Raw genomic sequence first — 15,194 nt, forward strand, 5'->3', positions numbered from 1 at the left:
CAGCATCACATGATGTAAATTATTTTGTTTCCCAGTTTTACCTTTAACACTATATCCTCTTTGTAGGATGGCCGGCCTCGCGGCAAGGTAAACAGAAATGGAGGCAGTGTCTCAGATGGTTGTTGGTGATGGCAAAGGTTTTAATGCCGGTTGCAGCAGGCACACACGCCAGAATGGAGAAAAGAAAAACGAACAAAAACTCCAAACCATAGAACTCAATCAATAAATAATTCCCTAAACAATTCAGCTTCAACAAGGTAAAAGTAAACTCTCAATTATCCTGAGTTACATAACCAGGTGTAGCACTCCAAACTAAACAATGCACATAGATCCTCTGGAGGGGTTGGAAGTTGTTCCCCTAACTCGTCGCTCCCGAACACTAGTTCTGCGCCGGTATTTGTTTACCCCGGCCTGAACCATTACACATCGCAAATCAATTAACGATAAAATACATATTCCAACTCATTATTCAATCCCTACGTTTCCCTATATAACTACAGACGGGTTTACACACATACAATACTATTATACTACACAGCACTCTAAATCAGTTACAAGTTGTCACACCCCCTCTCATCACACCAACTTGGCCTGTGCACGTCTGACGTGGATGCGCCCAACGTTCAAAGGTCATTCCCGACTTTCTGATCTGGTTGTTCCTCTGTCGCATCTGCTTGCAAGCCACACGCGTTCAGTCCCCGTATGTTTTGGTGGATGTATGTCCCATATGAGGTAGGCCTACTGATCGTGGTTAAGTATGATTGTTGTTTGTGTGCCAATAAACAGTGTCCATGTACCCCGCGCTGTCAACTGTGTATGTTTTGGCCACGGAATGTAGTACCCTAGCAGTAACGGGCAGCCGCACCGTTACACTCTTCAAGGGCATACATTAATCAGGTGTTTGTCCTACCTCTTGTATCTAGAAACTGTATTTTTAACTAGATTCATGAAAACTTTTAAAAAGTTGTTTCAAAGCGTCAGATAAAACAAGTGTGAATGATACAAGGTAAACTGAAATTAATAAATGCGTTACTGGGAGTATACCGAGGCTGTACTCATCCGATATGTTCCATATAGTCAGAGACTGATTATGCCCTGTAATCAGTTCCCATATGTGGACATGTAGGCCTATTCCGCAGAGCAACACAGTGTATTGACAGTGTGTAGCCTCATATAAGACAAGAAAACTTGACACTAGGCTTTGATTTTCGTTTTATGTAATTCTACACCTGACAGCACAACTTGTCCCTACTCTTACAGGGCATTTTAATACGTGGTTAAACTGTTATCACTGCTAACACATTGCTAGCTCATTGTTTCCCCATTGAACTGGCCTAAGGTTTACCCTGAATCGGACACGTTCATTTTACAATTGAAAAAATATATATATACAGTATATGCAACGGATCCCTATTCAATATACATCTGACAGATAATTTGAAAATTATAAAAGGTAAGGTTACATGATATACACCATGTAAGGCAAAATTGAGCGCACCAAGTTTTTCTTTGCGGGAGAAAAAAATATATAATTTAGTCTGAAATTTTGTCAGAAATATTTTTTTTGTGCTCAAAGTTGCCCACTGCCTGTTTAGGAATGAGGCACAGTAATAATGCCGTAAATATCGACTGGCTCGAAGATGTAGCAAAGTATTAAGTATCGCTATTTAATAGAAAATATGAATATGAATAGCCTACATACGAAATTAAACTCTTACCTTACTGCATTTCTGTTATCAGTAGTCGTCCGTCTGGGTCCCTTTCACTTTCGATTTCTCATAATAAGATTGCCGAGAAGACATTTCTGAGAGACATATAAAAACGCCCGTGAAACTAGGAGTAGACGATAACAGTGGTTGAAGTGGATGAAGGTGGTTGACTGACGCTGGGAGAGAGTACGTTCTAGGACAAAACAAGGTATGTTATGAATAAAATAATAATACCTTATAGTCAAGCTACTTCGTCTGGAAACATTAAAACATCACTAGGTCTCTTTAAAATGAATAACCAATAGTAATGTATCCGGACTATCTAAAAATGTAACAAACATGCTCTTGGTAGACTTGTAGCTTGTTCACGTAAACATATCAAACATAACATATGAAAAAAAATATTGGATGACATTTTTTTTTCTTTCTTTTCTAACCAGTGTCTGTATCTGCTTTCTTTTGGTATTTTATTGGAGATAAAGTAAAAAAAATAATTTTTACAGCAAGTATCTTCTTACTGTGAATACTATGTTGGTACAATACTAAAAAAAGAGCTACACTGTATAACTGGCCGACAGTAACTTACTCTAGTTTTCGCCGGAAATGTGTAACAGTGAACAGTATGTAGCAATCCTTTTTCAGGTGTGTTTTTATAGGAAGTTAGTTTTGGTATACTCTTTAAATTCATTTTGATGGTACATGTTAAGGACAGGTAAACTCACCTGTCGTTCACACACTCCGGCTATGTGCTATATAATTCAGTGGTCCTAGCAAAATCCTTGACAGGATTTGACAGGAATCCTTGTCAGCTCTATCACCAAAAGACACAGTTAGCAATAGCATGCGGGCAAGCTTTTATCAGTGCCAACTGTGCTGTTATTAGCCATTTTTTTAATGCCTTCTAGGTATATTGCGCTATAGTGTAAGACCACAATTTGAGTAGTTTTTTAATCTCCTGAAGAAATTCTGCTTTCACTTATGAAGACAGATGGGCTTGATTTAGCTGCTTTGATTGAGGACTGTGTGTGAGATTACCGGGCTACTTTTAGTGTATTTGTGGTTTATTCAGTAGGCGGTGAGACGCCTCTGGAACTTCACAGAAGCAATCATGGGATTATTTCATACAAAACCATGCCATATAGGACTTTGCTTAGATTTTATAATTTTAATTTTGTGTTAAGATAATAATATTCTTCCATCTTCACAGAAGCAATCATGGGAGGAGCTAATATAAAACCAGGTATGTTTTGAAAAAGATAATTATACCTTACAGTTAGGCTACTCTTTCTAAAAATATTAGAGCATCACTAGTTCTCTTAAACATGAATGTTAATTTAACTGGACTATTTTAACAAAAAAAAACATGCCAAAGCAACATTCAATTAGTTTGTAACTTTAGGTTTTTCAGAAGCAACAGCTGATTTCGCTCACCTGAGAAAATAGTTGAGAACCGTTTGGAATTTGTTTTTAAGAATCTGACTTTCTGGTTCCCAGAGCTTACATTGCAGCTGCAGGACCAGAGAGTGAAATTAAACGAGGACATTGTATTCCAGTGTAAGGCCAACGACCTTGAGGACGTAAAGGTCATATGGGAGAAGGATGGACTGACGTTGCATAAAAGTTATAGGATCTGCATCAAGCAGAGTGGGACAGAATTAAGTCTGACGATCAAGTGTGCCAAGGGAGAAGATGAGGGCAACTACACCCTATGGCTCAGGAAAGGTTCAGACAGTGTCTCACACTCAGTTAAAGTCACTCTTCTTGGTACGTTGTGATGACAGACTCTAAATTTGCTTTTAATACATAGCTATATAATAGTATATATGTTTATACTTCAATCCTCTCTTAAGTTCTGTATCAGTATATGAGGGTTGCCACCTTCTATGTGGAGAAATAAGGTAGTAGACTCTATGGTAAGTAGAGTATACGGTCATACTAGATGTGACTTTGTGTGTCTTACAGAGTATGACAAGAATTGGCGGTCCATAGAATGGCGGTAAATACCAGTTTCTTTCAGTTACAGTTTCCTTTTCTCATTTGTGTTTGCTAGTTTCCTTACACTAACCCATTAGTACTGAGTGCTGAATACTGAATATTATGGTACTCTTCAGGAATATTCAACACAAACCAGCTGGCATAACATATTTGATAGAGCAGTGCTCTTTGCTTGCACAAAATACAACCTCAGCTCTGTAGAGAAGTTAGAGAGATTTGAATACTGATTATGCTGAATGCTAAAACATTGATTTAAAAGTAACTTTCTGCTTCTTTTTACAGGGAAAAGCTGGACATCAAGCACAACTTAGAGGACCTCACACTCAAAAACCCACAGGTAAAACACCTGAACTTCCTGCTGCTTGGCCCTGTGGGGACTGGGAAGTCCAGCATCATCAACTCCATCCAAAGCGTCTTCAAGAACAGAGTCGAAGTTGGGGCGCTGGTCGCTGCAGAGGCTGGCACAAGTTTCACGTTAGCTGTGAGTAATTCGAAATTAAGGGGGTGTTGAGTGGTTATCACATTTTGTGGTACTTCCGAATGTAGAGCACATACATTTTGAATGATTTTTTAAATGTTACACTTTTAACAGGGTAAACCATTATTAATAGTTTTACATCCCTCTAGTTGTCTGTCCAGTGTGTACTCTCAAAAAAAGCTCTGTAAATGGTAAATAAAGTGGCTCAGACCAGGCTATACACTTTTACAGCAGATCAACAATGTTGCTTCAGGAGAACAGAAACTAGGGGTGTATATGATTGACTCAAACATCAACAGCCTTTCGCTAGGGTGAAGGACTGCGCCATATATTTATTTAATCTTATTTTTTGTCATTTTTGTTGTATTACCTTTCAGTACAACAACTATCAAATTAAAAACAGCGAAAACAAAGCTTTGCCGTATGTATTCAGTGACATCATGGGTCTGGAGAATGATGATATGGAAGGGTCGCATCCTGATGACATCATCAGTATGTTAAAAGGACATGTCAGAGAGGGTTACAGGGTATGATGAAAGCACACACATTGAAACAATTATGATGATACACATTGTTTGACTAATTCTGCATGTATGCAATTTCAGTGAATGATCAGCATAGCTTTCCACACTCGTGTTCATACCCACACATATGGGCGAATACATACATACACACTCACACATACACACACACAGCAGTGTAGAGTGCCAAACACTCATTAACGGACTGCATGTTGCTTGCTGGTGTTCAGTTAAATCCTAGGTGCGCATTGACCGAAAACAACCAAAATTACAACAGCAGTCCTACTCCGGGTGATAAGATCCATTGTCTGATCAGTGTGCTCCCAGCTGATAAAATATCTCTGATGGAGAAAAAGGTTTTTGAAAAGATGGATGTCATCAGAAAGAAAGCCAGTGGCATGAGTAAGATTAACTTTATTGTCTAATAGAACTGTCAAAATTATTATATGTCATTTTTTTAATGAACTTATTAATTGATTTGAGAAATAGTTATGTCTGGCAATGTGTGTGTGTGTATATGTGTGTGTGCGTGCCTGTGTGTGTGTGTGTGTGTGTGTGTGTGTGTGTTGGATCTACAGATATCCCTCAGGTGGTTTTCATGACGCGTGTGGACTTGGCCTGTCCTCTAGTAAAGGATGACCTGCAGTGCATCTATTCAAGCAAAAATATAAAGCGGAAAGTATGTTGTCTTGGTTGAGAGTATGAGTGTCTGTATTTGTGAATATGTATGTGTATCTGTGTGTGTGTGTGGGTTTGTGTAAGCCTCATGTAACTGAGCTAAGACCTATATGATAATGTTCATGTACAAGATCATGTCTCACTATGTGCTCTGACTGTATTTGAAGTCCTTTGGTTGCTATAGGGTTATTATCTACTTCAAAAATATATTTTTTCAATTAACCCGGACAAACAAATATTCAAATATAAAATGTAATACAATTGTGAATGTGTGTGTTCAGATGCAGGAGTGCAGTAACTCGGTGGGTCTTCCCATGAACTGCATCTTCCCAGTGAAGAACTACCACGAGGAGAACAAACTGGACGGGAAAATGGACAGCTTGATACTGGATGCTCTGAAGAACGTTGTAAACTTTGCTGAAAGCTATGTGGATCGCCTTTACCATCTTGAGCATTAACAAAAAAACTATGAAGTAGTATTCCACAAAATGGTGTCTGTAAGTCCCCATTAAGCCAGATAGCATAACATGTCTTGGGTCCTCCTTTGAATTCCTGACATCTTGAGCATTAACAAGAAAACTATGTAGTATTCCACAAAATGGTGTCTCCCTTTGTTGATCTTCAATAAAAGCATTACTACTCAACGAATCTCCGGACTCAGAATCTTCTTGAAGAGACTTTATTTCATAATTAGTTGAAGAAATGATCCACAACAGAACAAAGAGTGGATAAGGACAATGCAATATGTGTAACTGCAAGATGATAATGTCAGGTCAGTGATGAATGGGTGTAGTTTCTGATAATCAAATCCACAACACAGGTTCAACCCCTTTAATACTCTAGATAAGCTACATATAAAAACGCCCGTGAAACTAGGAGTAGACGATAACAGTGGTTGAAGTGGATGAAGGTGGTTGACTGACGCTGGGAGAGAGTACGTTCTAGGACAAAACAAGGTATGTTATGAATAAAATAATAATACCTTATAGTCAAGCTACTTCGTCTGGAAACATTAAAACATCACTAGGTCTCTTTAAAATGAATAACCAATAGTAATGTATCCGGACTATCTAAAAAATGTAACAAACATGCTCTTGGTAGACTTGTAGCTTGTTCACGTAAACATATCAAACATAACATATGAAAAAAAATATTGGATGACATTTTTTTTCTTTCTTTTCTAACCAGTGTCTGTATCTGCTTTCTTTTGGTATTTTATTGGAGATAAAGTAAAAAAAAATATTTTTACAGCAAGTATCTTCTTACTGTGAATACTATGTCGGTACAATACTAAAAAAAGAGCTACACTGGCCGACAGTAACTTACTCTAGTTTTCGCCGGAAATGTGTAACAGTGAACAGTATGTAGCAATCCTTTTTCAGGTGTGTTTTTATAGGAAGTTAGTTTTGGTATACTCTTTAAATTCATTTTGATGGTACATGTTAAGGACAGGTAAACTCACCTGTCGTTCACACACTCCGGCTATGTGCTATATAATTCAGTGGTCCTAGCAAAATCCTTGACATCGTCAGCTCTATCACCAAAAGACACAGTTAGCATCAGGGCCGGATTAAGACGGAGGCCTGGGGCTAATTACCAGAATGAGGCCCCTATATCGCCCCGACGCACATCATGACACGCACACAAACCCACGCCAGGTGCACTGACACATCAGTGCTTTAAAGTCCACAGAACCACTCTATAAATATGATCAGTTTAAAGCCAAGGACAAAATGTATGTGTGAAGTAGGCTACACTGTAGACAATAATAAACCAATAATGTAAATGTATACCTATTTCCATTTATTCAAAAGCAAAAGCAAAAACAAGGCTACATAGCCAGGGAATGACCATTAGGTTACTCAAAAACCCAAACACAAGAAGGCAGACAGTCAGATATACAGTGCAACATCTCCAGGGTGGAAAGCATTTGAATTAGCTTACATACAAACAAGCTATTTAAAAAACTATTTTACAATAATGGATCCATGTTGAGTGTTGGCAGCCGCGGCCTAACATAGAACAAACATGTGACTCACCATCACCATCATCACATCAGTGATATTAAAAGGCCCGTTTTCTGCTCTTTCTCAATGCAAACTCATCAATGAGCTCTTCAAAGTCCAGTTGGCTCAGTTTGTCATGCTCTATTGACATTAAAGTCAAATTGTTCAGTCTGTCCTCGCACATTGATGTCTTCAGTCTATGCTTAATAATTCCTAATTTGGAGAATGACCTCTCCCCACTAACGGGCAATGTAAGGTAAATCCTCAGCGCTATGTCCACATTTGGGTAAACACTTTTGGAGATGCCATATGAAAGTAGGTCTCTCGGTGTTGCTGGGTCAGTGAGAGCAACTCGGGAGAAATTCACAAACTGCGCTAGTTCGTCGGGAAAGTCATCCGCTAGATCTGTGTTGTATTTGGTCTGCAATCTGACACTTTGTTCACGTATTTCACTGAGAGAGAGTTTTTCAAGTCGAGTAAGAAATCCAAAGTATTTGCAGGTTTCTTTATAGACTGCATGTGCTTTCTTTGACCGCACATTTTCGTACATTATTTTTGTTTTCACTCAATTTTTCTAACGTTATGCACGGTGCGGTTGACTCACTCGACATCGGGCAACCTGAGGCCCCCTGGTGGCGAGGCCCAGGGCTGCAGCCCCTAAAGCCCATTGTCTTAATCCGGCCCTGGTTAGCATGCTGGCAAGCTTTTATCAGTGCCAACTGTGCTGTTATTAGCCATTTTTTTTAATGCCTTCTAGGTATATTGCGCTATAGTGTAAGACCACAATTTGAGTAGTTTTTTAATCTCCTGAAGAAATTCTGCTTTCACTTATGAAGACAGATGGGCTTGATTTAGCTGCTTTGATTGAGGACTGTGTGTGAGATTACCGGGCTACTTTTAGTGTATTTGTGGTTTATTCAATAGGCGGTGAGACGCCTCTGGAACTTCACAGAAGCAATCATGGGATTATTTCATACAAAACCATGCCATATAGGACTTTGCTTAGATTTTATAATTTTAATTTTGTGTTAAGATAATAATATTCTTCCATCTTCACAGAAGCAATCATGGGAGGAGCTAATATAAAACCAGGTATGTTTTGAAAAAGATAATTATACCTTACAGTTAGGCTACTCTTTCTAAAAATATTAGAGCATCACTAGTTCTCTTAAACATGAATGTTAATTTAACTGGACTATTTTAACAAAAAAAACATGCCACAGCAACATTCAATTAGTTTGTAACTTTAGGTTTTTCAGAAGCAACAGCTGATTTCGCTCACCTGAGAAAACAGTTGAGAACCGTTTGGAATTTGTTTTTAAGAATCTGACTTTCTGGTTCCCAGAGCTTACATTGCAGCTGCAGGACCAGAGAGTGAAATTAAACGAGGACATTGTATTCCAGTGTAAGGCGAACGACCTTGAGGACGTAAAGGTCATATGGGAGAAGGATGGACTGACGTTGCATAAAAGTTATAGGATCTGCATCAATCAGAGTGGGACAGAATTAAGTCTGACGATCAAGTGTGCCAAGGGAGAAGATGAGGGCAACTACACCCTATGGCTCAGGAAAGGTTCAGACAGTGTCTCACACTCAGTTAAAGTCACTCTTCTTGGTACGTTGTGATGACAGACTCTAAATTTGCTTTTAATACATAGCTATATAATAGTATATACAGTATGTTTATACTTCAATCCTCTCTTAAGTTCTGTATCAGTATATGAGGGTTGCCACCTTCTATGTGGAGAAATAAGGTAGTAGACTCTATGGTAAGTAGAGTATACGGTCATACTAGATGTGACTTTGTGTGTCTTACAGAGTATGACAAGAATTGGCGGTCCATAGAATGGCGGTAAATACCAGTTTCTTTCAGTTACAGTTTCCTTTTCTCATTTGTGTTTGCTAGTTTCCTTACACTAACCCATTAGTACTGAGTGCTGAATACTGAATATTATGGTACTCTTCAGGAATATTCAACACAAACCAGCTGGCATAACATATTTGATAGAGCAGTGCTCTTTGCTTGCACAAAATACAACCTCAGCTCTGTAGAGAAGTTAGAGAGATTTGAATACTGATTATGCTGAATGCTAAAACATTGATTTAAAAGTAACTTTCTGCTTCTTTTACAGGGAAAAGCTGGACATCAAGCACAACTTAGAGGACCTCACACTCAAAAACCCACAGGTAAAACACCTGAACTTCCTGCTGCTTGGCCCTGTGGGGACTGGGAAGTCCAGCATCATCAACTCCATCCAAAGCGTCTTCAAGAACAGAGTCGAAGTTGGGGCGCTGGTCGCTGCAGAGGCTGGCACAAGTTTCACGTTAGCTGTGAGTAATTCGAAATTAAGGGGGTGTTGAGTGGTTATCACATTTTGTGGTACTTCCGAATGTAGAGCACATACATTTTGAATGATTTTTTAAATGTTACACTTTTAACAGGGTAAACCATTATTAATAGTTTTACATCCCTCTAGTTGTCTGTCCAGTGTGTACTCTCAAAAAAAGCTCTGTAAATGGTAAATAAAGTGGCTCAGACCAGGCTATACACTTTTACAGCAGATCAACAATGTTGCTTCAGGAGAACAGAAACTAGGGGTGTATATGATTGACTCAAACATCAACAGCCTTTCGCTAGGGTGAAGGACTGCGCCATATATTTATTTAATCTTATTTTTTGTCATTTTTGTTGTATTACCTTTCAGTACAACAACTATCAAATTAAAAACAGCGAAAACAAAGCTTTGCCGTATGTATTCAGTGACATCATGGGTCTGGAGAATGATGATATGGAAGGGTCGCATCCTGATGACATCATCAGTATGTTAAAAGGACATGTCAGAGAGGGTTACAGGGTATGATGAAAGCACACACATTGAAACAATTATGATGATACACATTGTTTGACTAATTCTGCATGTATGCAATTTCAGTGAATGATCAGCATAGCTTTCCACACTCGTGTTCATACCCACACATATGGGCGAATACATACATACACACTCACACATACACACACACAGCAGTGTAGAGTGCCAAACACTCATTAACGGACTGCATGTTGCTTGCTGGTGTTCAGTTAAATCCTAGGTGCGCATTGACCGAAAACAACCAAAATTACAACAGCAGTCCTACTCCGGGTGATAAGATCCATTGTCTGATCAGTGTGCTCCCAGCTGATAAAATATCTCTGATGGAGAAAAAGGTTTTTGAAAAGATGGATGTCATCAGAAAGAAAGCCAGTGGCATGAGTAAGATTAACTTTATTGTCTAATAGAACTGTCAAAATTATTATATGTCATTTTTTTAATGAACTTATTCATTGATTTGAGAAATAGTTATGTCTGGCAATGTGTGTGTGCGTGCCTGTGTGCCTGTGTGTGTGTGTGTGTGTGTGTGTGTGTGTGTGTTGGATCTACAGATATCCCTCAGGTGGTTTTCATGACGCGTGTGGACTTGGCCTGTCCTCTAGTAAAGGATGACCTGCAGTGCATCTATTCAAGCAAAAATATAAAGCGGAAAGTATGTTGTCTTGGTTGAGAGTATGAGTGTCTGTATTTGTGAATATGTATGTGTATCTGTGTGTGTGTGTGGGTTTGTGTAAGCCTCATGTAACTGAGCTAAGACCTATATGATAATGTTCATGTACAAGATCATGTCTCACTATGTGCTCTGACTGTATTTGAAGTCCTTTGGTTGCTATAGGGTTATTATCTACTTCAAAAATATATTTTTTTCAATTAACCCGGACAAACAAATATTCAAATATAAAATGTAATACAATTGTGAATGTGTGTGTTCAGATGCAGGAGTGCAGTAACTCGGTGGGTCTTCCCATGAACTGCATCTTCCCAGTGAAGAACTACCACGAGGAGAACAAACTGGACGGGAAAATGGACAGCTTGATACTGGATGCTCTGAAGAACGTTGTAAACTTTGCTGAAAGCTATGTGGATCGCCTTTACCATCTTGAGCATTAACAAAAAAACTATGAAGTAGTATTCCACAAAATGGTGTCTGTAAGTCCCCATTAAGCCAGATAGCATAACATGTCTTGGGTCCTCCTTTGAATTCCTGACATCTTGAGCATTAACAAGAAACTATGTAGTATTCCACAAAATGGTGTCTCCCTTTGTTGATCTTCAATAAAAGCATTACTACTCAACGAATCTCCGGACTCAGAATCTTCTTGAAGAGACTTTATTTCATAATTAGTTGAAGAAATGATCCACAACAGAACAAAGAGTGGATAAGGACAATGCAATATGTGTAACTGCAAGATGATAATGTCAGGTCAGTGATGAATGGGTGTAGTTTCTGATAATCAAATCCACAACACAGGTTCAACCCCTTTAATACTCTAGATAAGCTACATATAAAAACGCCCGTGAAACTAGGAGTAGACGATAACAGTGGTTGAAGTGGATGAAGGTGGTTGACTGACGCTGGGAGAGAGTACGTTCTAGGACAAAACAAGGTATGTTATGAATAAAATAATAATACCTTATAGTCAAGCTACTTCGTCTGGAAACATTAAAACATCACTAGGTCTCTTTAAAATGAATAACCAATAGTAATGTATCCGGACTATCTAAAAAATGTAACAAACATGCTCTTGGTAGACTTGTAGCTTGTTCACGTAAACATATCAAACATAACATAAAAAAAATATTGGATGACATTTTTTTTTCTTTCTTTTCTAACCAGTGTCTGTATCTGCTTTCTTTTGGTATTTTATTGGAGATAAAGTAAAAAAAAATATTTTTACAGCAAGTATCTTCTTACTGTGAATACTATGTCGGTACAATACTAAAAAAAGAGCTACACTGGCCGACAGTAACTTACTCTAGTTTTCGCCGGAAATGTGTAACAGTGAACAGTATGTAGCAATCCTTTTTCAGGTGTGTTTTTATAGGAAGTTAGTTTTTGTATTTGAAGTCCTTTGGTTGCTATAGGGTTATTATCTACTTCAAAAATATATTTTTTCAATTAACCCGGACAAACAAATATTCAAATATAAAATGTAATACAATTGTGAATGTGTGTGTTCAGATGCAGGAGTGCAGTAACTCGGTGGGTCTTCCCATGAACTGCATCTTCCCAGTGAAGAACTACCACGAGGAGAACAAACTGGACGGGAAAATGGACAGCTTGATACTGGATGCTCTGAAGAACGTTGTAAACTTTGCTGAAAGCTATGTGGATCGCCTTTACCATCTTGAGCATTAACAAAAAAACTATGAAGTAGTATTCCACAAAATGGTGTCTGTAAGTCCCCATTAAGCCAGATAGCATAACATGTCTTGGGTCCTCCTTTGAATTCCTGACATCTTGAGCATTAACAAGAAAACTATGTAGTATTCCACAAAATGGTGTCTCCCTTTGTTGATCTTCAATAAAAGCATTACTACTCAACGAATCTCCGGACTCAGAATCTTCTTGAAGAGACTTTATTTCATAATTAGTTGAAGAAATGATCCACAACAGAACAAAGAGTGGATAAGGACAATGCAATATGTGTAACTGCAAGATGATAATGTCAGGTCAGTGATGAATGGGTGTAGTTTCTGATAATCAAATCCACAACACAGGTTCAACCCCTTTAATACTCTAGATAAGCTACATAGTCAAGTGTGAAATACAGTGCTGTGAAAAAGTATTTGCCCCTTCCCAATTTCTTCTATTTTTGCATATTTGTCACACTTACATGTTTTAGATCATCAAGCTAATTTTAATGTTAGACAAAGATAACCCGAGTAAACACAAAATACAGTTTTTTATTGATGATGTGATTTTTTGAAGGAAAAAAAGCTATCCAACCCCACGTGGCCCTATGTGAAAAAGTAATTGCCCACTTAGTTACTGAATCAACAAATTAACCAAATGTAGTTGATCATTTGGTTCAATTTCACTACACACACCCAGGCATGATTACTGCCAGCCCTGTTGAATCTAAACAGCCCTTAAATAGAATCTGTCTGGCAATGTGAAGTAGGCTAAAAGGTCTAAAAAAGCAGTACATGATGCCACGATCTAAAGCAATTCCAAAACAGATGAGAAACAAAGTAATTGACATCTATCAGTCTGGAAAGGGTTACAAAGCCATTTCTAAGGTTCTGAGACTCCAGCGAAACTACAGTGAGAAATGGAGAACATTTGGAACAGTAGTGAATCTTCCCAAGAGTGGCCGGGCCAACCAAAATTCCTCCAAGAGTGCATCAACAACTCATCCAGGAGGTCATAAAAGAGCCCAGACTAACATCTAAAGAACCGCAGGCCTCATGTGTTCACGATTCCACAATAAGAAAGACACTGGGCAGAAATGGCATCCATGGGAGAGTTGCAAGGCAAAAACCACTGCTGACCAAAAATAACACAAAGGCTTGGCTCACATTTGCCAAAAAACATCTTGATCACCACATTTTGGGAAAAGATTTTGTGGACAAATGAGTCAAAATTGGAACTTTTTGGAAGACATAGGTCCTGTTAGATCTGGCGTAAAGCTAACACAGTATTCCACAATAAGAACATCATACCAACAGTCAAACACAGTGGTGGTAGTGTGATGGTCTGGGGCTGCTTTTCTGCTTCAGGACCTGGGCGACTTGCCATAATTGATGGAACCATGAATTATCTCTACCAGAAAATCCTGAAGGAAAACATCCGGCCATCAGTTCGTGACCTAAAGCTCAAGCGCAGTTGGGTAATGCAGCAGGACAATGATCCGAAGCATACAAGCAAGTCCACCTCTGAATGGCTCAAAAGAAACAAAATAAAGGTTCTTTAGTGGCCTAGTCAATGTCCTGACTGAAAATCCGATTAAGATGCTGTGGCATGACCTTAAACGGGCAGTTCATGCTTGAAAACCCTCCAATGTGGCTGTATTTAAACAATTCTGCAAAGTAAAGTGGGCCAAAAATGTAAATGTAAAATGCGATGTAAAAGACTCATTGCCAGTTCTCGCAAATGTTTGATTGCAGTTGTTGTCTGCCAAAGGTGGCACAACCAGTTATTAGATTTAGGGGAGCAATTACTTTTTCACATGGGTGATGTAGGTTTTGAATAACTCTTTGCCTTCAATAAATTAAATGATCATTAAAAAGCTGCATTTTGCGTTTACTCACATTGTCTTTAACCTATATTATAATTAGTTAGCAAAAATAGAAAAAATCGTGAAGGGGGCAAATACTTTTTCACAGCACTGTATCAGGGGAATCACTTGAACTCAAAAGCAGTTTGTTTGTTTATTGGCCTCTACTATTCTCTAGCATCGTGAGCAGAAACCGGATGGAGAACGAACTGAGAGAGTTCCGTCTGCTGAATCCCGACCTCAAGCACCTGCACATCCTGCTGCACGGCCCAGTGGGTGCTGGGAAGAGCTCCTTCATCAACTCCATCAACAATGTCTTCCAGGGCGCGGCACTGGTTATTGCAGATTCTGGCCCTTATATGTTTATCAGTCACACGTAGGTTATCTGGTGTTCCACGTACGCATCTGCCTTTTGCCCGAGGAGTTATTGCACTCGCAGTGGATGGCTTTCTGAACAGATGCCCTTATATGCTTATCAGTCACACGTAGGTTATCTGGTGTTACACCTACACGGCTGCCTTTCGGTTTCACATACACACCTCCGCACCATGGATTTCAGCTTTTGAGGTGACCACAGATATGCTAAAAAACAACTGAAAAAGCTGGAGTGGGGAATAGGTTGCTGTTGATATTAGCTGGGGTCCTGGTGCCCTCTTTGGTTGGAAAGAAGGGAGATGAGGTTGTTCATCTTCATCACTGACATTATGCCACTTGTCC

The 15,194-nt window shown here is 38.9% G+C and overlaps 2 protein-coding genes across 4 annotated transcripts; both read left to right on the forward strand.

Moving 5' to 3' along the window:
• The first annotated feature begins 373 nt into the window (after positions 1-373).
• On the forward strand, positions 374-6,029 carry LOC116222862 (interferon-induced protein 44-like). 2 transcript variants are annotated; one of them, XM_031577898.2, is made up of 9 exons: positions 374-732; positions 2,917-2,949; positions 3,204-3,473; positions 3,672-3,705; positions 3,987-4,185; positions 4,560-4,709; positions 4,934-5,105; positions 5,282-5,382; positions 5,663-6,029. In XM_031577898.2, the coding sequence occupies exons 2-9, from the start codon at positions 2,925-2,927 to the stop codon at positions 5,837-5,839; spliced, it is 1,128 nt and encodes a 375-aa protein (XP_031433758.1). In that variant the 5' UTR covers positions 374-732; positions 2,917-2,924; the 3' UTR covers positions 5,840-6,029. The 2 variants fall into 2 exon arrangements, with proteins under 2 accessions (XP_031433758.1, XP_031433757.1); XM_031577897.2 differs by lacking the exon at positions 374-732 and adding an exon at positions 1,818-1,917.
• Positions 6,030-6,096: 67 nt separating this feature from the next.
• On the forward strand, positions 6,097-11,480 carry LOC105901700 (interferon-induced protein 44-like). Of its 2 annotated transcripts, none has more exons than XM_031577899.2 (9): positions 6,097-6,337; positions 8,447-8,479; positions 8,733-9,002; positions 9,206-9,239; positions 9,520-9,718; positions 10,093-10,242; positions 10,467-10,638; positions 10,809-10,909; positions 11,191-11,480. In XM_031577899.2, the coding sequence occupies exons 2-9, from the start codon at positions 8,455-8,457 to the stop codon at positions 11,365-11,367; spliced, it is 1,128 nt and encodes a 375-aa protein (XP_031433759.1). In that variant the 5' UTR covers positions 6,097-6,337; positions 8,447-8,454; the 3' UTR covers positions 11,368-11,480. The 2 variants fall into 2 exon arrangements, with proteins under 2 accessions (XP_031433759.1, XP_042565251.1); XM_042709317.1 differs by lacking the exon at positions 6,097-6,337 and adding an exon at positions 7,452-7,643.
• The last annotated feature ends 3,714 nt before the right edge of the window (positions 11,481-15,194 follow it).

This window comes from Clupea harengus, chromosome 12, assembly GCF_900700415.2.
Source record: "Clupea harengus chromosome 12, Ch_v2.0.2, whole genome shotgun sequence".
Taxonomy (NCBI): Eukaryota; Metazoa; Chordata; class Actinopteri; order Clupeiformes; family Clupeidae; genus Clupea; species Clupea harengus.

Coding starts and splice junctions, on each gene's coding strand:
- LOC116222862 (XM_031577898.2), top strand. CDS start 2,925: ATGGGAGGAGCTAATATAAAACCAG. Junction 3,706..3,986: donor TGGCGGTCCATAGAATGGCG/GTAAATACCAGT, acceptor TTCTTTTTACAG/GGAAAAGCTGGACATCAAGC. Junction 5,383..5,662: donor GCAAAAATATAAAGCGGAAA/GTATGTTGTCTT, acceptor GTGTGTGTTCAG/ATGCAGGAGTGCAGTAACTC.
- LOC105901700 (XM_031577899.2), top strand. CDS start 8,455: ATGGGAGGAGCTAATATAAAACCAG. Junction 9,719..10,092: donor GCACAAGTTTCACGTTAGCT/GTGAGTAATTCG, acceptor ATTACCTTTCAG/TACAACAACTATCAAATTAA. Junction 10,639..10,808: donor AAAGAAAGCCAGTGGCATGA/GTAAGATTAACT, acceptor TTGGATCTACAG/ATATCCCTCAGGTGGTTTTC.